Source organism: Myxocyprinus asiaticus, chromosome 7, assembly GCF_019703515.2.
Source record: "Myxocyprinus asiaticus isolate MX2 ecotype Aquarium Trade chromosome 7, UBuf_Myxa_2, whole genome shotgun sequence".
Classification (NCBI taxonomy): Eukaryota; Metazoa; Chordata; class Actinopteri; order Cypriniformes; family Catostomidae; genus Myxocyprinus; species Myxocyprinus asiaticus.
The window spans coordinates 31802327-31826951 of record NC_059350.1 but is presented as its reverse complement, the minus strand read 5'-3'; the positions used below and the strand labels follow the sequence as shown (position 1 = coordinate 31826951).

Sequence of the window (24625 nt, the reverse complement as noted above, 5' to 3'; positions counted from 1 at the left end):
ATAAAAACAGACATTTATAGTACAAAATAGTCATGTAATAGCCCATCATTTTCCATTCACCCTCACCTTTTTGTGATTTGGATTAATTCCCTCTTTTGGGGGAAACTTTTTTGATTTGGTTTATTCTCTCTGTTCACAGTCGACTGGAGCAGAATTCCATCAAGATAATCCCACCAGGAGCATTCTCACTTTACAAGCGATTGCGGAGAGTGTAAGTGTGCGTCCCTGTGAGCACACATACTGTACACAATCACACACACTATCATACCTCACCTCTCTCTTCTTCTTTTTCAGAGATTTGAGTAATAATCAAATAACTGAACTGGCTTCTGACTCCTTTCAAGGTCTCCGATCTCTAAATTCTCTGTGAGTATATATATATATTTATATATATATATATATATACAGGATGTGTCTGGGTATGTGTGTGTGTGTGACTGTGCGTGAGAAGAGGATGTAAAAGTTATATTCAGCTTCCATTCTTCTTTCAATTATTGATGATCTGACTCATTCAAACTTTTAGAGATGATAGAACAGATATATCCCAGCAGGATCTCAGTCAACCCAACCACCATTCAAACATACAGGAGTCCAGGACACTCCTCATTCTAATAGATTAAAGGGATAGTTCACCCACAAATGGAAATTCTGTCATCATTTACTCACCCTCATATCGTTCCAAACCCATAAGACTTACTTTTTTCAGAGTTTGTGAAGAGAAATTGTGAAGAATGTAAACATTGCTCTCTTCCATAAAATAATAGTAGATGGGGGCCAGGGGCTGTAAAGGACAAAAAAGGACCTTAAAGGAATATTCTGGGTTCAATACAAGTTAAACTCAATTGACAGCATTTGTGACATAATGTTGATTACCACAAAAATTAATTTGGATTCATCCCTCCTTTTCTTTAAAAAAAGCAAAAATGTAGGGTACAGTGAGGCACTTACAATGGAATTGTACATTTTTGGAGGGTTTAAATGCAGAAATTTGAAGCTTACAATTTTTATAAAAGCACTTACATTAATTCTTCTGTTAAAACTCATGTATTATTTTAGCTGTAAAGTTGTTTAAATCGTTATTTTTGCAAGTTGTTTAAATTATAATTTTTAAAGTCATTTTAGGGTTTGTTGACATTACATCATCATGGCAACGAAGTCATAAAATTGTCTATAACTTTACACAGAAAAGGTTAGTTAGCAATGTTATCACACTAAAATCATGTTAACACGCATGTTATTTATGTCTTGTGGCTATACTTTTGAAATAGCATTTTAATGTATACGGATTGGCCCCATTCACTTCCATTGTAAGTGCCTCACTATAACCTACTTTATTTTTTTTAAAGAAAAAGAGGGGCAAGTCAAAATAAATTTTTCGGTAATCAATATTATGACACAATGCTGTCGATTGAGCTTAACCTCTATTGAACCTGGAACATTTCTTTAAAAGCTTCATGAAAGAAGTTCAAATTAGTCATCTTGCCTTAATAATTGTGTTTGCCAGACATGAGTGTGAGTAAATGATGACATAATTTTAATTTGGGGATGTTATCCCTTTAACATCCTTTAAAGGCTGTTTAGATATGGACACATTCTTATGTACAGTACTGTGCAAAAGTGTCAGGCACATTAGATGTTTTACATGAACATTTGTCTTAAGATGATTATTTTATATCTTCTGTTCCCTATCAGTCACTCACTTGACTTTGTGTCGATGTAGTGACACTAGGGGTCACTCTTGGGAGCCCGAGACACCTCTGGTCTTTGATAAAAGGCCAGTGAAAATTGGCGAGTGGTATTTGCATGCCACTCCCCCGGACATACGGGTATAAAAGGAGCTGGTATCCAACCACTCGTTCAGATTTTCTCTTCGGAGCCAAACGGTCATGCTCACTGAGCTGAATTCTCACGACTGTTCATTCACCTCTGCTGGATCTGACGGTGCATTTCAGCGGCTTCTCCCTCCTCTCCACTGGTGCACTGCAGAGAACACTTCTGGCTCTTTTCTCTAAAAGAGCGGCACACACGGAACATCTTTTTAAAGACACGTCTTTAGAAGGTCACGGCACGGACTCTCGGGCGGACGATGTCCACATTAGTGGTCCAGGAGCGCCACCTTTGGCTCAACCTGGTCGAGATGGGTGAGGCTGAGAAGACACGGTTCCTTGCTGCCCCCATCTCCCAGGCTGGCCTATTCAGCGACACCATCGAGGACTTTGCCCAGCAGTTCTCAACGGTGAAGCAGCAGACGGAGGCTATCTGGCATATCCTGCCCCGGTGCGGCTCAAGATCCTGAACCCCATCTCAAGATCCCGCACACATTGTGACTGCACCGGCTCCGCCACAGCCCGCCCCTTCGGCCCGGCCCCGGCGTGGAGCCCACCGCAGGAAGCAGACGCCACCCGTCTCACAGCCGGCCGCCAAGAACCCACGAAGGTCGTCAAAGCGCCCCTGAGACAGGCGACCCAGGGACGACAAAACCCACTGCATTGGAGCTGGTAGTTAGACCAGTCCATCCCCCGGTGGAGGGCCAGGTGGAGAATCTTTTGTTGCCTTTTCATTTGATTTTGCCGCATGACCAAGTGGCTGCGGTACCCAACAGTTCAGCAAAAGAGCAGTTTCCTCCTTCCCTGGGTCACATACCCGGTGTGCACAGTTGTCATCATGACCACCGTCCACCTTTTTTCCCTTGCAGGATTGGCGCTCCAGCAGCGGTCTCCCCACCCCTCCACCCCCGATGTGGAAGTCTCCACGGGTTGCGAGGACAGGCCTCTTCCTCCCCCGTCCCAGGCTGTTCCGGGGGTGGTCACAAGGAGCCAGGTAAGTGCTTCGATATCCCTAGACTCAGCACGGTCACGACATGGTGTGGCACCTCGAGCCCCGCCCCGCCGCGAGGCCCCACCTGCCAGTACGTCCGACGACGTTGTCCTTTGGTCCCCCTCGCGTGGAACTTGGATGTGCGGCTTGCGCTTTCCAATCCGTCGTGATGGCTGGTCCAGACCATCTGACTCGGCTATGCGATTCAGTTCGCCTGGCGTCCGCCCAGGTTCAGCAGTATCCACTTCACCTTGGTGAAGGACGAAAACGCTGCTACAATTGCGCGCTGAGATCGCCACCCTCCTACGGAAGGGTGCGATAGAACCTGTCCCTCCGGCCAAGATGAAGAAGGGCTTTTACAGCCCCTACTTCATCATACCGAAAAAAGGTGGTGGGTTGTGGCCAATCTTGGACCTTGGCTTCAGACTCGATCCAGGGCAAGCACATGTTAGTTCGGACAGACAACACGGCAACGGTAGCATATTTCAACTGCCAAGGTGGTCTGCGCTCCTGTTGTATGTCACAACTCCCCCGCCGTCTCCTCCTCTGGAGTCAGCAGCACTTCAAGTCGCTGCGAGCCACTCACATCCTCAACACTGCAGCAGATGCGCTGTCACGGCAGGTTACCCTCAGGGGAGAGTGGAGACTCCACTCTCAGGTGGTCCAGCTGATTTGGAGTCAATTCGGACAGGCACGGGTAGACCTGTTCGCCTCCCAAGAATCCTCCCACTGCCCGCTTTGGTACGCCCTGACCAAGGCACCTCTCGGCATAGACGCACTGGTACACAGCTGGCCTCCTTGCCTACGCAAATATGCGTTTCCACCAGTGAGCCTACTTGCACAGACCCTGTGCAAGGTCAGGGAGGATGAGGAGCAGGTCGTCCTGGTAGCACCCTACTGGCCCACCCAGATGTGGTTCTCAGACCTCACGCTCCTCGCGACAGCTCCCCCTGGTGAATTCCCCCGAGGAAGGACCTTCTTTCTCAGGGATGGGGCGCCGGCCGGGTGTATCGCTTGCACATAGCGCCTTTCATCTCCTCTGAGCTGAAGACATGCGCCATTAATTCTCAGTAGTGTTGACAAACTGTGTTCCCTGGTTGACTTCCTCCGAGCCCTGTGGCAGTCGAGTTTTTGGAGAGACTCGCTGCCGGCCCAGTACACGTGCTAACTAAGAGCCCTGTTCTGGGGTAGGTGCTCTGCATGTGGCGGTTCCCTATAAGGTAACCCCATGCGATGTATATCTTCCACTAATTCGTTTCCCTGTTGGCAAACTGCGTCTTCCTTGGGCAGAGCCCCCTCTGCCACAGTCTCCATGTTTGTAGTAACTCCTCCCCCGTTGGGCAGGATCTACCATGAGACTTCTCCACATGGTCGGCAAGACCATGTGACATATTTTCCACTTTAATATCCCCCCCTCTCTTTGGATGAGGTGTGGTCTCCACGGTGTCCTCCCCTTGGGAGGGACACCCCCGACTAGACCTGGCGGCCCAGTCGGATAATCCCCCTTGTTTTTTAGGGAGTGGAAAAAGAGAAGGGGAAAAGAGGCCACGACTGGGTTAGCCTGTCTCTATCTTTTGGGTAGTCGACTTGTCCCCAAAGGGCCGTTCGACACTCATAACTATGTTGAGGGAGGTTACGTGTCAGCCTGGTGCGCTGGCTATAAGGCACACAGTTGTCTGCCCATCACACTCCACCAGTTCACTTAACACAGTTCAGCCAGTTGCAGTGTTTTTTTATAGGGACCCCTAGTGTCACTACATTGACACAATGTCGAGTGAGTGACAGATAGGGAACGTCCTGGTTACTTGCGTAACCTCCGTTCCCTGATGGAGGGAACGAGACGTTGTGTCCCTCCTGCCACAACGCTGAACTAGCAGCTGACATGGCCGGATCTTGTCTCGGCTCCTCAACATAAAACCTGAATGAGTGGTTGCATACCAGCTCCTTTTATACCCGTATGTCCAGTGGAGTGGCATGCAAAAACCACTCGACAATTTTCATTGGCCTTTTATCAAAGACCAGAGGTGTCTCGGGCTCCCAAGAGTGACCCCTAGTGTCACTACATCGACACAACGTCTCGTTCCCTCCATCAGGGAACAGAGGTTACGCAATTAACCAGGACGTTTTAGTGTGTCAACAGGAAATATCAATTTTAGATTTCCAAAAATGTATTTTGCAAATAGAATGGAATAGAAGTAGAACAAGGAGTTCTGAAACAGATGGTATTGACCCCACAGCCTCAACATCATTGAGTCAGTCTGGGTGTAACGTAGGAAGGCGGTCACGGGAGGCTGGATCTAGGTGCAGCAAAACATTCTTTAATAAAATAAACAAAGTACAGGATAACGGGTAAAACACAGGAATAAAAGAAAGATCCATGAGGGGAAAACACAGGAAACACATGGGAGGTCAAAACACATAACAACTGACCAGGAATGAGTAAACAACAGGGCATTAAATAGACAAAGACTAATGAGTGAATGGAACACAGGTGAGAACAATGGGGAACAGCTGGAAGTGATCAGGGCAGGGAATTATGGGAAGTGTAGTCCAGGGGGAACAGATGGCAGGGGCAAAACACAAGGCAAACAACAGTGAATCGTGACACTGGGATTAAATGAAAAGGCAGAAGCAATTAAGACATCCTAAATACATAAAACTATGGCAAGTTCTCCAAGATGCTTGGAACAACTTTCTGACAGCATTGCAAAAAAGTGCACAAGTGTTACACTAAATATTTATTTAGTTTTTTATGTTTATTGCATTTTGTATGAAGTATATTGATAAACAAAAATTATTCATGGCATTATTTTTTTAAAATATCCTCACTATACAACATTTTTCACAACTGCCTAAAACTTTTGCACGTATGAATTTCTTGCTTGAATGCACTAAGCTGTTTGTGTTGGCCTGATATTTTCATTGTGTCTGTATGTGTGTGGGGGTATGGTGGTATATGTGTCCACGTCCTGCTCCCTTGGTCTCTGTATTTTCTTTGGTTTACTTTACTGACTGGGTTCCAATGAGCCAGAACCTAGTGGGCAGAACAGTTCTCCCTCTCCCTCGTTCCCCCCGGACCAGCCTCTTAGGAACACCAGCCAGCCATACAAAAACACAATCTCTAGCCAGGAGAGACATCCAGCTTACGTGTAGCACAGCCGAACACACACATTCAAGTCCTGATATGGCATCACAGCAATTAAATATGTTTTATATGTAGGATATCAGCATATAGCCGAAACCACAATGTCTTTGTTCATTCTAATATAAAGATGCCAAGAAATCATTTACTGTAACCTTATGTGGCTATTTTAGATTCGTCATGTATTTTCCAATATTCTTCACACATTAATAGAGCAACCTCAGGTTGCATAGGGTAATGGATGGTTAGGAGAATGTAATGAATATGAGCTGTAATTGATATAATTATCGTGGGAAGATTATTTTACGCATACTTTTTTCATGGTTTTGCCACACAAATTTGGGTCAACACGATTTGATCTATGTTGAATGGAATAGTTCCCATATGAAACCCATATGACATTCTTTCAGGAAAACAAAACAAATTATTTATAACATAATGTCTAATCTGCTCCATATAATGAAAGTAAATGGCAACCACCGCTGTCAAGCAAGATTTTCAATGAATTGTGATTTAAATGTCAGTCTATTCCTTACACAAAGCTATCATATGCTTCTGAAGATTTAAATTGTATAAGAAAAATTAGTCACATTTTTTTTTTTTTTTCTTTTTTTTTTTGCATTTTTGCAGTTTTGTCCTTTTTTGGAGCTTGACAGCCCCTGGTCACCATTCGCTTTCACTGTATGGAAGAGAGCAGTTAGGACATTCTGCTAAACATTTGCTTTTGTGTTCAACAGAAGAAAGAAAGTCATGGGTTTGGAACGACATGAGGGTCAGTAAATGATAACTGAATTTAAATTTTTGGGTGAACTATTACTTTAAATATGATTTGTGACTGATTACACTGAAATGATTTCAGGTGGGGCATCTCATGCTCCGTTTAAGGAATCATTTCTGATGAATGGTTGTGTGTGTGGGTAAGTAATGAACATCTCTAATCTTTTTATTTAATGTCCCCTTGTGTTTCTTCCTTTTAGAGTTTTATATGGGAATAAAATCGCAGAACTTCCCAAAGGCCTTTTTGATGGACTATTCTCATTGCAGCTACTGTGAGTAATACATATTTTATTAATTTGTGTTTGAAGAGGCTGTGGAGGCGTGTTTGTGTGTGTGCGTGCGTACGTACGTGCATGCATGCGTGTGTGTGTGTTTGTGTGTGTGGACACGTGAGGAGAACACCATAAGCATCATTCATTCCCCTGATGACAGACAGCACAGGTGGACATAAACTACAAACCACACACTTCCACTGTGTGTTTTTGGTTGAGGAGGGTGTGTTAGGAAATACATGTTAATCCAAGTATTAATAGGGGTTTAAGTATATTATAAGCATTCTGTGCTACTACAGAACAACACATACACATTCATACCATGTCAAAGTTGAATATAGATGTTACTTTTATTCACACATTCTAATGAATTATTCAGAGATAAACAACTAAAAGATGTGAAACTTACAATGAAAGTCGGGCCCCAATAACTCACACCACACACAAACACACACCCTCTCTCTCTCTTTCTCACACACAGACACACTATTTTATTGTTTTATATGAGATGTGGATCATAAATTGTGTTTAGATGAAAGCTGATTTGCAAACTGAAGCCTCTGCTTATCCAGAACTTTCTTTTCCCATAAGGCACAGCAAACAAGTCTAAAAACCAAGGGGAATATTTGTGAAGTGCTATTTTTTGTAATTTAATTATCTTCCCTGAGGTCCAGTGATAATGTTATAAAAGTTTTTTTGCATCAAAACAGTCACAATTTAGTAATATATGATCATTTTCCACCCTGTTTTTGGCCCTCTGTCTGAAACGCTCGGTTTTGGCCTGAGAGCCTCCTTAAAACTGAAATGTAAACACCCACTCTTCTGATTGGCTAACATCATGCAGCCCCTCAAATTCAGCAAACTCAATCTGAAGAGAATGAACACAAGCCCCTCAACATCATAAAACAAATTTGCAGGGTTTACACATAACGCACATCTAACACATTGCATCCGAATATATTAAACTGTTAATCTCAAGCACAACTGTTAACACTCAGCACTATCAAACAATCATATCAGTATAACTGTCAAACAGTCATGACATTTGAAATATTCATGAATGAAATGATTTACTAACATTTTGATAGGGTCCAAGTGTTTTTAACTGCCCCATACTTCAATAAGTATAAGTTCAATAAGTAGTTTCACAAGCGATCCATGCCGACATGAGCCAAAAAAACGCACACACATAGTCCAGAGCGGTGAAACTAGATGCATATACATACAAAATCATCCTGCACTGAGGCGCACATCGCTGGAAACACATCAAAACTGTCAAAGACATCCATCTTAGTACATGTTTACATACACTGATGAGCCAAAATATTATGACCACTCACAGGTGAAGCAAATAACATTGATCATCTCCTAACAAGGCCACATAGAATTGCCTTTCAGAGTTGTAACTTGACACTTTTAAAAGCAGCGAGATACTGTACATGACAGCGGTCAAAGAGTCTGCGTAGTTCATGTTTATATACAAAATAACTCAAAATAGTCCAGATGGGTCCTCTTAGGTGTTATGTTAGGAATAGTTAGCCACAGAAGGCTTGCTCTCTTGACTTGAACTGCATGCCAGGGGGCGGGGCCAAGAGTGCGATGACGCATGTTAAGGGATGTGTCTCTTTAAAGTGTCGCTCATTTATAGGTTTGTAGATTTAAATCTTTTGCAAATGGCATTTATAATATCTCAATTTACAACAAATGTATAGATATTCCTTTCTGTTTGCCTGAGAGATTTGTGTAAAATGTCACATCTGAATGTTTATCCCAACAGGTTGCTAAATGCGAACAAGATCAATTGTTTGCGTGTAGATTCTTTCCAAGACCTGCAAAATCTCAATCTTCTGTCACTTTATGACAACAAACTCCAGACCATTGCAAAGGGAACCTTCTCATCTCTCCGAGCCATACAGACGCTGTGAGTTTCTTAAAGTAACAAATATTGCGTATCTTGAAAATAGTAATTGATTAAATTATTTAATCCCACTTTATCTCTTTTTTTATAGTTAACCCATATAATGTGTTCGGGTCAAAACTGACTTTGTTCACACAGGGCATCTGTAAACACATTTTTTTTTTTTAGATCATTTTCATAAAATGTTATTGGATTTATTTCACTTTGTTACACCTGTGGAGCTCCCAGTCTAAAGTGACTGACAATTGGAAATGAATGGATTAGACTACAAAATATTAAGCATAAATATTAAGTATTCAGTAGTATCCCAGTCCTTTAGATGAGCACATATTTGGATGTGTGTTTGCACACACAAAATCCTCAGACATTTTGTTGGTGTGGCTATCCTTATGAGGACTCTCCATAGACATAATGATTTTTATACTGTACAAACCATAGATTCTATCCCCTAACCCTAACCCTACCCCTAAACCTAACCCTCACAAAAAACTTTCTGCATTATTACATTTTCAAAAAAACATTGTTTAGTATGTTTTTTAAGCAATTTGAATTATGGGGACACTAGAAATGTCCCCATAAACCACATTTATAGCATAATACCCTTGTAATTACCAGTTTGTAACCTAAAAAAAATGTCCTTGTAAACCACACACACACACACATACACACACATACACATTCACACACACAACATGTGTTGAGTGCCATTTTGTGCATCATCTTTCCATTTACACTCTTTGAGGAATGTTTCAAGATCTATAAAAATATTTGTGTTTGGGCTTGTTTGAACTGGGATAGTCTGCTGTAAGTTACAATATGTCATTGTCTATGTTTTTCAGGAAGTAATAAGGAAAAATGTGACAAAAGGACATTCCTGTTTATTATACTTTTGTTTCAGTGGGAATTTCATACACTAATACTCATTGCAGTTTGGCCTCTGAGTGAAACAAATTTGCCACTACTTCTGCTAATTGAGACCATTCCAATGATATACACATGGATCTCATCTTTTTATGTTTTTACCAACTCTGAATATATTTTTTGTGATAACAAATTTGCAAATTATGAGAACAAAACAGTTCTAATTTGTCAGCAAATTTAAAAGCATTTTTTAAGAGTTGGTAGGATCAGCTATATGCATTGTAAAGTCCAGATTGTAAGCTTTAAAATGTTACCTGTTTAGATCAAGCAAGTGGTTATTAATTTATTATGTAATTATTATAGTTTTTTTTTTTTTTCTCTCTCTCTGCAGAAAGTGCCCCCCACTAGCCGGGGATAAGCTCAGTTCAATGAATCCTTCTGTCAATAATAATAATAATAATAATAAAATAAATAAAAAATAAAAAAATTATATATATATATATATATATATATATATATATATATATATATATATAAAACAAGTGTTAATATGTTGACACATTCAGTTCTGTTTTAAGAAAAGAAAATGATATATGTGTGCTGTAATCATACGACAATTTGTGTTGATCACACTCATAAGTATATGCATATTTACAGTATAAATGAGACTGGACAGAGGCAAATTTATGCAATGGTGCTCGTCTTAAGCTAATATATTTCTGTTTATCAGTCATCTAGCCCAGAACCCCTTCATGTGTGACTGCCATTTGAAGTGGCTGGCTGACTACTTGCAAGACAACCCAATTGAGACCAGTGGAGCTCGTTGCACCAGTCCGCGTCGCCTTGCCAACAAGCGCATCGGCCAGATCAAGAGCAAGAAGTTCCGCTGTTCAGGTACATGAACACATGTAAATGGCTTTTTGCCAATTGCTGCTGTTAAAGGTGTAAATATTATTCGTTTGCCAGTCTTGCTCAAAGAAACACACACACACACACTCTTTTTGACTGTTCCTTACAATGGACTTCAAGAATGTGAATGGCAATAAATGTGTAAGTGTGTGTGGTTGAGGATGAAAGCATCTTAGTGAGCTTTTACTTATACAGGCATACGCATTTTTGAGGGTCTCAGCATGAGTTATCTTCTCCTATCTAAGCAGATTACAAATCTGAATGCAAATGTGTGTGTGCGTATGTGTGTGTAATATTCGTTTACTGTCTGTCAGCTGAACATTGATTGTTGCTGGGTTATAAATGAGCAGGATTCTCTGATAAATATTCATATTTATTTATTGATCCACACATGCAGATGAACACACACACACACACACACACACGCGTTGGTGCGTAATGATTTTTATACTGTACGAACTATAGATTCTATCCCCTAACCCTAACCCTACCCCTAAATATAACCCTCACAGAAAACTTTCTGCATTTTTACATTTTCAAAAAAACATTTAGTATGTTTTTTTAAGTGATTTGAATTATGGGGGACACTAGAAATGTCCTTATAAACCATGTTTATAGCATAATACCCTTGTAATTGCTAGTAGGTAACCTAAAAAAAAATTCCTCATAAACCACCCAAACCTGTACACAAACACACACACACACACACACACACACATACACACACACAGTTCTTTTCTCAGTTATCTGTATATCTTTCCTTTTATAGCTAAAGAGCAGTACTTTATACCAGGTATGTCCAACTAACAAGTACTGTATTTATGCCTGTGTGTGTGCACTGCACAAGAGCCTCAATTACACAATGCACACTAATACACCAATGTACACAATCACACACTCACACATGTTTAGTATTTGGGTTATTCATGAATTGATTAACTGATTCAGGATTGATTGTGGATGCAGTGCCTGTTGAAACCTTCACCAGCCTGGTCTATGCAACTCTTGCTGTGTGCATGCTCACAAGCGCACTTGGTGGCATGGGTCTGACACACAGTTTTTCTAGTGTTTGAGTGTATGACATCCTTTGTCTCTTTCTTCCTTTCTCGCACACATACTAAGGGATTCATCATGTCAATAAGTGTAAGTAATTGACACTAGTGCCACCAAAGTCCCCTCCACCCAAATCAGTCAACCAACAAGCCCCTCCCCCCCAATCCCAGCCAATCACAGACCAGGAACCCAAATATATTTGAAATTAGTTCAGAGGTTTATAAAGAATATGGATTCAGTTGAATGTATATGTCTGTTTGAATGTGTGTTATAGAGTAGAACTGCTGGTTTATAGACAGTATGCTTATTTACTGTACAACAGCTGTAATGTTCCTGCCACACTCCTCTGTTTCTGCACTTTCCACCTTTCACTATCTCCATCTGTTTTCACATCCCTTATATTTTTTAAACCTGAATGTAGTATCTCATTCTGTATCTCTTCACCCTTTGTTTCTCTCTCTCTCTCTTTCTCTCTCTCTCGCTCTCTCTCTCTCTCTCTTTGTGTCTTGTGGAGGAAATTCAGCGGGGTTTTCCTTTGTGCTTGATCTAACCATGTGTTTGCAGACTCGGACTAATACATGGTTCTGTCAAGCACCATGGAAGGTCTTGCAGCATCTACAGCATGGCAAGCAACAAGAGACAACCTGTGTGTATGTGTGTGCAAATGTTTTTTTTTTTTTTTTTTTTTTTTGTCATTGTTTGACTGTATGCATCGAATGTGCAGTTTAGTCTTTGTCCACATTGTACTGTGTGTGTGTGTGTGTGTGTGTGTATGTGTGTGTTTGTGTGTGTTTGTGTGTGTTTGTGCACAACACTCTAAAGTCATGGCTAATATAAAGGTTCCCACTATCATGAAAAACCTGGAGAAATCAGTTAATTTTAAAACTGTGTTTTCCAGGCCTGAAAATTACATAATCTTTAAAGTAATAGGAAGTCATGGAAATTTCTAATAACGAACACACAGGTTTCAAGTGCTATTCTCTATTTGCTTTTGAGTAGAGTAATACTTGCTCACAAGCCAGAGTGAGTGTTGCCTGAAAAGAATGTGAGTGAATCATTCTTTTGAGTCAGGTTTTTTTATTAATTTTTTTTTATTAATTGGCCAGATCGGTTCACAAATTAGTCTGAATGAATGCATCATTAGTAGATTGTTCTGAATGTGAATTACAGTTTAAAAACATCCTTATGTTGTAATCACAAACCATTGTAAAAGTTATGGAAAAGTCATGGAAAGTCATTGGTCAAATAGTTTGGGAACCCTATCGTATGTCAGCATGGCTTTATATGTTGTTTTAGTAATCAGGAGATTACTGATAGCATTTTGCCATGGTGATAACTGAGTTTCCTCTGGTCTTGGACAATTACCCTTTGATGTTTCACCTCCAGTGATCCTTTACCACTTTACGGTTTTCCGCATTCCTCTCTTTTTTGTGCTTTCTTTTTCTATCTCACATTCTTCGCTCTATCTGTTTCTCTCATGCACTCTCTTTTTGTGATTGCTTGGTGTGTTTTTCATTTATAGGTGTGGAAGACTACCGATCTAAACTAGGTGGGGATTGCTTTGCTGATCTTGCCTGCCCAGAGAAATGTCGCTGTGAAGGAACTACAGTGGACTGCTCTGGGCAAAAACTCACCAAGATCCCAGAGCACATTCCTCAATATACAGCAGAACTGTGAGTGTCTCTGTCTTATTCATTTAAAACACTTGTTTATATCCACCCTTACAAAGCCACTGCAAAAAAGGACAAGATGAATAATAAAACAGATGAACATGTTATAGAAAACTTGCAGGTTTCACATGTGCATATACAGTGGGATCCAAATGTCTGAAAACATTAGTGAAAATGATTTTATTTAAAAAAAAATTAGATGAATTTCAGAATTTCAGAATTTGGTATGTCCCCCTTTTGCTTAAATGACAGCATGCACTAGAACTGGCATGCACTCCACAAGTGCAAAACCTGACGATCCATGGTATTTCAGCATGATTTAAGAATGTTTCAAATTCAGCAAGGAAATCTGGACTTGTGTACAAAGGAGTTCATTGTCACACCTTGGCTTACATTTGATTCGTGACCAAGATAGTGCCGAATCTTAAATATTTAATCTTTGTTTTATGTCATAACATTTCTTTGTTTTGATTTATTCAAAATGCTAAAATTCCATATTTTCAATCTGGTCTCAGATTTTAGAGATGTGTTTTTAAGGAGGGCCTGGGTAGCTCAGTGGTAAAATACGCTGGCTACCACCCCTAGAGTTCGCTAGCTTGCTAGATCGAATCCCAGGGCATGCTGAGTGAATCCAGCCAGGTCTCCTAAGCAACCAAATTGGCCCAGTTGCTAGGGAGGGTAGAGTCACATGGGGTAAACTCCTCGTGGTCGCTATAATGTGGTTCGTTCTCGGTGGGGCATGTGGTGAGTTGAGCGTGGTTGCCACGGTGGATGGTGTGAATCCTCCACACGCACTATGTCTCCATGGCAATGCACTCAACAAGCCATGTGATAAGATGCATGGGTTGATGGTCTCAGACATGGAGGCAACTGGGATTTGTCCTCTGCCACCCGGATTGAGGCGAATCACTATGCGACCACGAGGACTTAAAAGCACATTGGGAATTGGGCATTCCAAATTGGGAGAAAAAGTGGAAAAAAAAGAAAAAAAAGAGATGTGTTTTTAGATATTACCAAACTGCACTGCTTTTATCTGCAATGGCATAGCCAAGACTGATTGGTACTTACACATACACATGCACACACATAAAAACAGATACACAGTCATTAAACAAATAATTAACATTTTACTGGTTGTGTGTTGTGTGTTTGATCTTTTTTATTTTCCACATAGCCGCTTGAACAATAATGAATTTACAGTGCTGGAATCAACAGGAAGTTTTAAGAAGCTTCCACAACTGCGCAAAATGTAAGTCTCTCTGCCTCCCAATTTATTTCTCTGTCTGTGTCATGTCTCATTTTACAGGGAATTGTTTAAGTGACCATTGTCAGAGTACTATTAATACATGGTAATTTTTGTGTTCCCACAGTAACCTTAGTAACAATAAGATCACAGATATTGAGGAGGGCACGTTTGAGGGGGCCAGTGGCGTGAATGAGCTCATATTAACTAGTAACAGCTTAGAGAGCGTCCACTACAGCATGCTGAAAGGTCTCAGTGGCCTCCGTACACTGTGAGTACTACACATGTGTACACATGTATATTGACTTCACAAACACCAATCATTTTTGTACTGATCACAATGATGAATATGTGCAGTCTTGGCCTGATTTTACTCTTAGGTATGGAACATGGTTTGCAGCTTCTGGCTGGTTTAAATGATTGTGTGTGTTTGTTATGTGTAGGATGTTGAGGAGTAACAAGATAAGCTGTGTCAATAACGGTAGTTTTACTGGTCTGAGCTCTGTGAGGCTGCTCTCCCTCTATGATAACCTGATCACCTCCATGTCCCCGGGAGCCTTTGACACTCTCCACTCCCTCTCAACACTGTGAGTATCAACCCCACTACATTTTCTTCTCTTCTCTTCTCTTCTCTTCTCTTCTCTTCTCTTCTCTTCTCTTCTCTTCTCTTGTTCTCTTCTCTTCTCTCTGTCGTTGTCAAGGAGGTCAGCCAATTATTGTTTTATCTCAAATTTTTGGGAAAAACAATTTGGGAAAAAAAAAACATTTTAAGTTAATAGAATATTTGGGTAATGTTGATTATCACTAAAATGTATTTAAATTGTCACTTCTTTAAAAAAAGCAAAAATCTGGGTTATAGTTAGGCACTTACAATGGAAGTGAATGGGGCAATCAGTGAACGTTAAGATAATCACTGTTTCAAAATATAGCCACAAGATTTAAAAATTGCTAACCTTTTCTGTGTAAAGTAATATCCAGTTTTACAACTTCATTGGCATGACGACATAACGCTGTAAACCCTAAAACTCTAAAACGACTGTAAAACATCCATAAAACAACGATTTAAACAACTTTATGGATAAAAAAAAAGACAAAAGTTTTAACAGAAAAAGTGCTTTTATAAAATTATAAGTTTCTAATTTCTGCCTATAAACTTTTAAAATTGGCCCCATTCACTTCCATTGTAAGTGCCTCACTGTAACCTCAATGTTTTTTTTTTTGTTTTTTTTTTTGTTTTTTTTGGTAATCGAAATTAGAGTACATCACCTTGTATTGAACCTGGAATATTCCTTTTCAAGTTCAGCTAAATGTTTCATTGCCTTTAAAATGTATCAAGTAAAATGAAAATCAATTATTGTACAGTAAGTAAAGTAAGTAAATCCAATAATATGATACTTTACACATGTTATTATAGGCCAGGCTTAAAATGCAAGACTAAGGGGGGAATTAACTAAACAGTTGTGTCACTTTTGCATGTGGTATTTCAGCACAAAAACCTGCTTCTTATTCACTAACCACAAACAATTTAGTTTAAGCAGGTGCAAATAGAGCTGAAATTGCACTGCGTTTTGAGTATTTAAATTATGTAATTGTCATTCCTTTCCATGCAAATGTGCACACCTCCTTTCCATGTAAATAAGACTTACTATAGATTGCGCTTCATTCACAAAAATTGCCTGCACAGTTTACATCACGCTATTACCACCAGAAGAAAACAGGTGTTAAAATGAATTTTATTTAAAAGAGATGTTTGTGTGCATTTTCTATCAATCAGCAGTAATTCATCAAATAACGATCAAATGATGGAGAACATCTGTATAACCTAGCATGGGGTATTAAATTAAAGTTCCAAGAGGTCCGGCCTCTACATTTCCTTCCCAGCAAAGGTCTGGATAATGTTACGTAGCTTACACGGTGTCATATGGCTATGAAACTATATAATATATATTTTTGAATAGTTTTTATAACTTGCCACATTGGCAACAATAGTACTTTGTAAAAAAACTAAAAACAAAAACAAAATCCTAAACAGTCAAAATAGTCTCTTCAAAACTCTCAGAGAAAGATCAAAATGTAGTTTTGAAGCTGAATGACAGCAGCCCAGTTTTTGTGTTTAAATATTTTTTACATTCGAATATGTATGGGACATAGCATAGGAGGCTTTTTGATTAATAAAAAATACTGTATGAGGGTTCAAGGGTGTCCCCTGAGAGAAAATTTATAAAAATGTAAAGGTCTGAATGGACAATTTTTATATTTTCCTTAAAGTGAGAATCTGCTAACAAACAAACAATTTACATAACAACAGTGAAGCATAAAAATACTGTTTGCTTAATTAAATTTTTTTATTTATAAATAGGCTTTCCTTGCCACCCATGCCATGATGACATCTCTGATTAATTTTCACAAAATTAGAACAAAAATCTGTTTGTTTTTTTATGAAAGGCTAACATCAGAATGAGCTTTATTGCCAAGTATGCTTCCACATACAAGGAATTTTTCTTTGTGACAGAAGCTTCCAGTGCACAAATACAACAACAAGACAAGATAATAAAAAAATAAAAATAGAACAAAAATAAAGAGTGAATAGAAATATAAGTATATATACTGTAGAAATAAACAATAAGACAAAAATATACATATAGTATGTACAAAAACAAATCTGTTATATACAGTGCAAGGGAATGTAATGCAGAAGAGGTAGGATATGTTAAATAATATAATTGACTAGGCTGTGTATTGCATGCAATTATAGTATAGTTTGAACTGTTCATGAGATGGATAGCCTGAGGGAAAAAACTGTTCTTGTGCCTGACGGTTCTGGTGCTCAGTGCTCTGTAGTGTCGGCCGGAAGGCAACAGTTCAAAAAGGTAGTGGGCTGGGTGAGTGGGGTCCAAAGTGATTTTACCAGCCCTTTTCCTCACTCTGAAAGTGCGTTCTTGAAGGGAGGGCAGGGGGCAACCAATAATCCGCTTAGCAGTCCGAACTGTCCTTTGTAGTCTTCTGATGTATGATTTCTTAGCTGAACCAAACCAGACAGTTATTGAAGTGCAGAGGACAGACTCAATGACTGCTGAGTAGAACTGGATTAGCAGCGCCTGTGGCAGGTTAAACTTCCTCAACTGGCAAAGGAAGTACAACCTCTGCTGGGCCTTTTTCACAATGGTGTCAGTGTGGGTCTCCCACTTCAGGTCCTGTGAGATGGTAGTGCCCAGTATCCTGACTGACTCCACTGCTGCCACAGTGCTGTTTAGAATGGTGAGCAGGGTCAGTGTTGGGGTGTTCCTCCTAAAATCCACAATCATCTCCACTGTTTTGAGCGTGTTCAGCTCCAGGTTGTTATGACTACACCAGTAAGCCAGCTGTTCAACCTCCCTTCTGTATGCAGACTCATCGTCATCTTTGACGAAGCCGATGACAGTAGTGTCATCTGCAAACCTCAGGAGCTTGACAGAGGGGTCCTTGGCAGTGCAGTCATTGGTGTACAGGGAGAAGAGTAGTGGGGAAAGCACACATCCCTGGGGGGCACCAGTGCTGATCATACATGTGCTGGAAGTGAATTTCCCCAGTCTCACTAGCTACTGCCTGTCCGTCAGAAAGCTGGTGATCCACTGACAGATAGATGTGGGAACAGAGAGTTGGGTTAATTTATTCCATAGGATAGCTGGGATGATGGTGAGTTGTGTGTGGATGCCGCGGAGAATAGTGTGAAGCCTCCACACGTGCTAGGTCTACGCGGTAACACGCTCAACAAGCCACACGATAAGATGCGCAGATTGACGTCTCAGACGTGGAGGCAACTGGAATTGGGCATTCCAAACTGGGGAGAAAAGGGGAGAAAAAAAAAATGCATTCAATAGCGATTTTGCAGACGCGTTTGTGCCGTTGCCTGATCTGCATATTTTCTTTAGTGAATTGGGTTCTAAACACAGACAGCACGTGCAAATAACTGTCACCTTTACCAGGCACAATTCATTTTTAGTGAATTCCCCCCTTAATATTATACAATATGTACAGTAGCTGAGGGTCCCTGCTACGTTTCTCTTTCAACCAGGGAGTCCTTGGCCTGAAGAAGGTTAAAGACCAGGTGTTGTAGTTTTTGTTTTTTCTTTTGGGAAAATATTTATTTGTGATCAATACTTTACTATTTGCAAAATAAGAATGGGGAAAACATTATATCAGTAGGATCTTCGATCCTTTTGAAAGCTGATTTTTTTTCCTTGTGTAATTCCACAGGAACTTGCTGGCCAATCCGTTTAACTGTAATTGTCATCTGGCCTGGCTGGGAGAATGGCTTCGTAAGAAACGAATTGTCACAGGCAACCCCCGCTGTCAGAGACCATACTTTCTTAAAGAGATCCCTATTCAAGATGTAGCCGTACAAGACTTTGCCTGTGAAGACGGTATGGCTATGTGTGTGTGTGTGTGTGTGTGTGTGTGTGTGTGTGTGTGTGTGTGTGTGTGTAAGAGGTCTGTATGGTATTGAAGATCCTGTTTCTAACTTTTAATAGGTCTACGATAAGATCTGTTACACTAACTTGAGCATAGCCCCTGAGTATAGTTATCTTTCCTTTACACAAACTCAGGCAAGCTTACAATAACAATCATCCTGGCTTATCTTCAAATTGAAAAGCTCATTTCAAATTTCATTATTCTTTAAATGAGAACATTAATATTTTTATTAATTTAGTTTGTGTGTGTGTGTGTGTGTGTGTATATGTGTGTGTGTGTGTGTGTGTGTGTGTGTGTGTGTGTGTGTGTGTAGGTAATGATGAGAATAGCTGTTCACCTCAGGCTCGCTGTCCTGCTGAGTGTTCATGTTTGGATACAGTGGTTCGCTGCAGTAATAAAGGACTCAAAGTTTTACCCAAGGGCATTCCTAAAGACGTTACAGAACTGTGAGTGTACACAAACACTTTTGTACTCCACAATCACAAATCTCATAGTAATTCCATGATATATCATTTTCGAAATAACTCTTATCTGATTCAGGCACACCTTTTTTAATATAAAAGCAGCAGCCTCCAACAACACATAGTTGACGTTTGAACAATGTACACAGCTACTATATGAGTTTTTGAAGTTTCTCCTATTACACTGTTGCTAATGTGCTATTTCCTCTGTGTTTGAGTAATAACATGTTTGTCTTTTTCTGATAGCTATCTCGATGGCAACCAGTTCACACAAGTCCCTCTGGAACTATCCAATTATAAACACCTCACTCTCATGTAGGTACAGCCCTCTCTGGAGATAACCAATCACAAATACTGCATCCAGACCCTGCCCTTTTAAAACCACCCAATCATAAAAACCTTGTGCTCTTTTAAAGGGACAGAGTTGCCTAGTACATATGGTGTTTGATCTATTTTCCCATCCACCCAAGGCCAGAAAATGTAATTGTTTGTAGATTTGTTCTGAGTAGGTTTATAGATTTTGGTCCTCGTTTCCTGGACTTCCATGTGAGAGCAACCTATAATATTACATTTCTACCAAAGATTGCCACTGAATTTGCTAGAGTTGGAGTACTCGAGTTCGAGTCACAAGTCTAATTTTAATGACTCAGATGCATTTTTCGCAGACTTGACTCGGACTCGAGCATTTTGGACTCTGGATTATGTCCAGCCGAGTTCATGGCATTTGTGATGCAATTAAAAACAAACAAACTAACAAAATAATTATGTAACCTAGGGTGACAATACATCCTCTTTTTCTGGAACATGTCCTCTTTTTCAGACCTGAAAAATCATCCGGCCGGGATTTCAAAATTGCCTCTAAATGTCCAGGATTTGGCTTTGTCTTCATATTGATGTGCTCTCTACAGTTAGTACTATCATACAATCTGTGTATTTGATACTGCGCATCAGTTTTCACGCATATTTGTCCTTACGTGTGATTATTCTGGCTGAGAGCAGCAGCGCGCACTCTTTCAAAGTACTTTTTTAACTCTCTCGCCTGCGCGCCCGTGCTGTATGTATGTGCGGGAAAGAGATCGCCATTCGCCAGATGTGCTCTGCCGCTCTCATCCAGAAATATCAATAACATAAGTGCACTTTAAAAAGTACGTTCCCCAACTCTGCAAATTATTAAATAGAACACATGTTTTATCAGACTCACGCTTACTACGTAAAGTCATTTCTAACTGAAAATGTTGACTATATCGAGACAAAATAAAATTTACTACATATCAAGGACATTTAAACTAATATGATAGATGATTATAATTGGAAATTGTGCAACTCAGTCCGTCACATATTTGGAGCGCAACCTCTGTGTGATACCTGTAAAGCTGGCACTTGTGTTTCAATGGCAAAAATGACAGAAAATACAATGAAGAACACAAGTGAGGGGAGAAGTCTCTATTCACCTTATATCCATACTAAATATAATGTGAAAAGAACACAACATAAGCCCAAGGAGAGTTTGTCATAAAGATTTTATCTTTACTTTAGGGAAGTAGGCTACACCTGGACACAGCAGGAGGACTGAAAAGTGAGAAGTGTAGTAGTATAAAAATACATTTTTAATGGTATCTGATCCTTTCTGTTTTTATTTTATATTGTTGTATTTAATTTTATAGGCATTATTAAATGTGTTAATATTACCATTTATTAAATGTATTAAACAGATTTAATGTATTTAATTAATTAAATTAAATGTATTTCATCCATAATTTTAGATAAAAATAAACTAAATTAAATGGATAAATTGAAAATGAAGTAGAAATAAAAACTAAATTAAAATTTGAAATAATAACTCTGTAATGACTAACGCAGCTTTCACTTTCTTTAGTCTATGTTTGAGTGGAAAAAGCACAAATTATTGAAATGTCAACAGAACGCAATAAGAAGTATGTTGAAGGACAGTTCCCTATCTGTCACTCACTCGACGTTGTGTCGATGTAGTGACACTAGGGGTCACTCTTGGGAGCCCAAGACACCTCTGGTCTTTGATAAAAGGCCAGTGAAAATTGACGAGTGGTATTTGCATACCACTCCCCCGGACATACGGGTATAAAAGGAGCTGGTATGCAACTACTCATTCAGATTTTCTCTTCGGAGCCGAACGGTTGATGTTTACTGAGCTGACTGTTCATTCACCTCTGCTGGATCTGATGGCGCATTTCAGCGGTTTCTCCCTCCTCTGCACTGGTGCACTGCAAAGAACGCCCCTGGGCGCTTCGGCAGAAAAAAGAGAGTATATTTTTCTAAAAGAGTATATTTCTCTAAAAGAGTGGCACACACGGAACGTCTTTTTAAAGATCCGTTTGTGTATTATTCCTGGTTGCGGTCGTTACCTCTCAACTTCTGACGGTCATGATCGCTGTCTTTCGTGTCTGGGCGTGACCCACGCGGAGACAGCGTTCGTGGATGGATCATGTACTCACTGCGAGAACATGACCATGGCAACGTTGCGGTCGCAGCTTGCTTTCGTAAGAAAGCAAGCCACCCCAGCGGCTCCCCGCATCAGTCCTTCTACCTACGGGTATGAGGCCAGTGCGGCTTGCACTGGGGGCGATTTGGGGACTCCAATGGGACCACCTCCGCCGGGTATCCCCCCACGGACCTCCCATTCCCAGCACGCTCGTCTTCCCCGATCGGGTTTCCGGATGAGTCCACCGGCTCATCTCACGGCGAGTTCGACCTCTTGTTCGGAGCCCGCAAAGTTGATGAGCTCTCGAGTGCAGCATCGGAGAGCGGGCTCGTCCAGTCGGACGCAAAAGCCTCAGCTGGGCTCCCCCCCTCGAGTACGGTTGCCCAGTCACAGGCTGATGCGGAAATGACGGACATGCTTTCCCGGGCAGCCGCGAGCGTTGGGCTAGAGTGGAACCCTCCGCTCTCCCCCGAACCCTCACGGCTCGATGATTGGTTCCTGGGCTTGCGGCGCCGCTCAAAGCAGCCACGCCCCGCTCCAGTCCCTTTCTTCCCGGAAGTGCATGATGAGCTGACAAGATCGTGGGAGGCACCTTTTACTGCCCGGTCCCGATCTTTCAGCTCCCCCGCCCTCACTACCCTCGATGGTGGGGTGGCCAGGGGCTATATGGTGATTCCCCCGGTGGATAAGGTGCTCGCAGTGCACCTATGCGCACAGAGCGCCACCACCTGGCGCGGACACCCAAAGCACCCGTCCAAGGCCTGTAGGTTTACGTCGTCCCTGACGGCCAAAGCCTACAGTGCTGCTGGACAAGCCACCTCCGCCCTGCACGCCATGGCTCTCCTGCAAGTCCACCATGCCAAGGTGCTAAAGGAACTGCAGGGTAGGGTAGAGGGTAGTTCCACCCCAGATTTGTTGCAGGAGCTGCGCTCGGCGACCGACCTCGCTCTCCGAGCGACGAAGGTCACGGCGCGGTCTCTCGGGTGGGCGATGTCCACCTTGGTGGTCCAGGAGCACCACCTTTGGCTCAACCTGGTCGAGATGGGTGAGGCCGACAAGGCACGGTTCCTTGCTGCCCCCATTTCCCAGGTTGGCCTATTCGGTGACACCGTCAAGGACTTTTCCCAGCAGTTATTGACGGTGAAGTAGCGGATGGAGGCTATCCGGCACATCCTGCCCCGGCGCGGCTCAAGATCCCGCACCCCGCCTGCTTGTCACCAAGGGCGTCACCCTACGGTGATTGCACCAGCTCCGCCGCAGCCCGCCCCTTCGGCCCGGCCCCGGCATGGAGCCCCGAAGCAGATGCCACCCATCTCACGGCCGGCCACCAAGAACCCACGGAAGGCTTCGAAGCGCCCCTGAGACAGGCGACCCAGGGACGACGAAACCCACCATGGAACTGGTAAGCAGACCACTCCATCCCCCGGTGGATGGCCGGGAGGAGAATCTTTTGTTTCTTTTTCATTTAATTTCACCACATGCCCAAGTTCAGCAAAAGAGCGGTTTCCTTGTTCCCTGGGTCATGTACCCAGTGTGCACGGCCATCATCACGACCACCGTCCACCTTTGGTCCCCCTCGCCTGGAGCTTGGATGCGTGGCTTGCGCTTTCCAATCTGTCGCGATGGCTGGTCCAGACCGTCAGACTCAGCTATGTGATTCAGTTCGCCAGGCATCCACCCAGGTTCAGCGGCATCCACTTCACCTCAGTGAAGGGCGAGAACTCTGCTACCTTGCGCGCGGAGATCGCTACCCTCCTACGGAAAGATGCGATAGAGCCTGTCCCTCCGGCCGAGATGAAGAAGGGGTTTTACAGCCCCTACTTCATTGTACTGAAAAAAGGTGGTGGCTTGCGGCCAATCTTGGACCTGCGAGTACTGAACCGGACTTTACACAGTCTCCCGTTAAAGATGCTGATGCAAAAATGCATTCTGGCGAGTGTCCGGCATTAAGATTGGTTCGCGGCGGTAGACCTGAAGGATGTGTACTTCCACGTCTCAATTCTACCTCGACACAGACCCTTCCTGTGGTTTGCATTCGAGGGTCAGGCGTATCAGTACAAGGTCCTCCCTTTTGGTCTGTCCTTGTCCCCTCGCGTCTTCATGAAGGTCGCAGAGGCAGCTCTTGCCCCATTAAGGGAAGTGGGCATTCGCATTCTCAACTATCTCGATGATCTGTCACTGCCTCTTCAGCCCTTGGACCGACTTCACGTTTCTACTGGCAGGCATTCCCCTAGAGCAGGTCTCCAGGCATGTTGTGGTTATGACAGACACCTCCAAAACAGGCTGGGGCACTGTTTGCAATGGGCACGCAGCCGCCGGCTTATGGACGGGCCCGCGGCTGCGTTGGCACATCAACTGCCTCGAGTTTCTGGCAATTCTGCTCGCCCTGCGGAGGTTCCGGCCGTCGATCCAGGGCAAGCACGTGTTAGTTCGGACAGACAACACGGCAATGGTTGCATATGTCAACTGTCAAGGCGGTCTGCGCTCCCGTTGTATGTCACAACTCACCTGCCGTCTCCTCCTCTGGAGTCAGCAGCATCTCAAGTCACTGCGGGCCACTCACATCCCGGGCAACCTCAACACTGCAGTGGA

The 24625-nt window shown here is 42.1% G+C and overlaps 1 protein-coding gene across 3 annotated transcripts in view; it reads left to right on the top strand.

Annotated features, from left to right (window-relative positions):
* LOC127444264 (slit homolog 2 protein-like) overlaps window positions 1-24625 on the top strand; it is a 199330-nt gene that overhangs the window by 113875 nt on the left and 60830 nt on the right. Inside the window, exons 10-23 of one of the 3 annotated variants that reach the window (XM_051703539.1) lie at window positions 140-211; window positions 295-366; window positions 6937-7008; window positions 8786-8929; window positions 10518-10681; window positions 11466-11489; window positions 13272-13422; window positions 14594-14668; window positions 14790-14933; window positions 15106-15249; window positions 18899-19065; window positions 19428-19560; window positions 19822-19890; window positions 20396-20482. In XM_051703539.1, coding sequence (XP_051559499.1) covers window positions 140-211; window positions 295-366; window positions 6937-7008; window positions 8786-8929; window positions 10518-10681; window positions 11466-11489; window positions 13272-13422; window positions 14594-14668; window positions 14790-14933; window positions 15106-15249; window positions 18899-19065; window positions 19428-19560; window positions 19822-19890; window positions 20396-20482 — 1518 coding nt within the window. The remainder of the gene's footprint in view (window positions 1-139; window positions 212-294; window positions 367-6936; window positions 7009-8785; window positions 8930-10517; window positions 10682-11465; window positions 11490-13271; window positions 13423-14593; window positions 14669-14789; window positions 14934-15105; window positions 15250-18898; window positions 19066-19427; window positions 19561-19821; window positions 19891-20395; window positions 20483-24625) is intronic. The other 2 variants (XM_051703540.1, XM_051703541.1) reach the window with 2 other exon arrangements.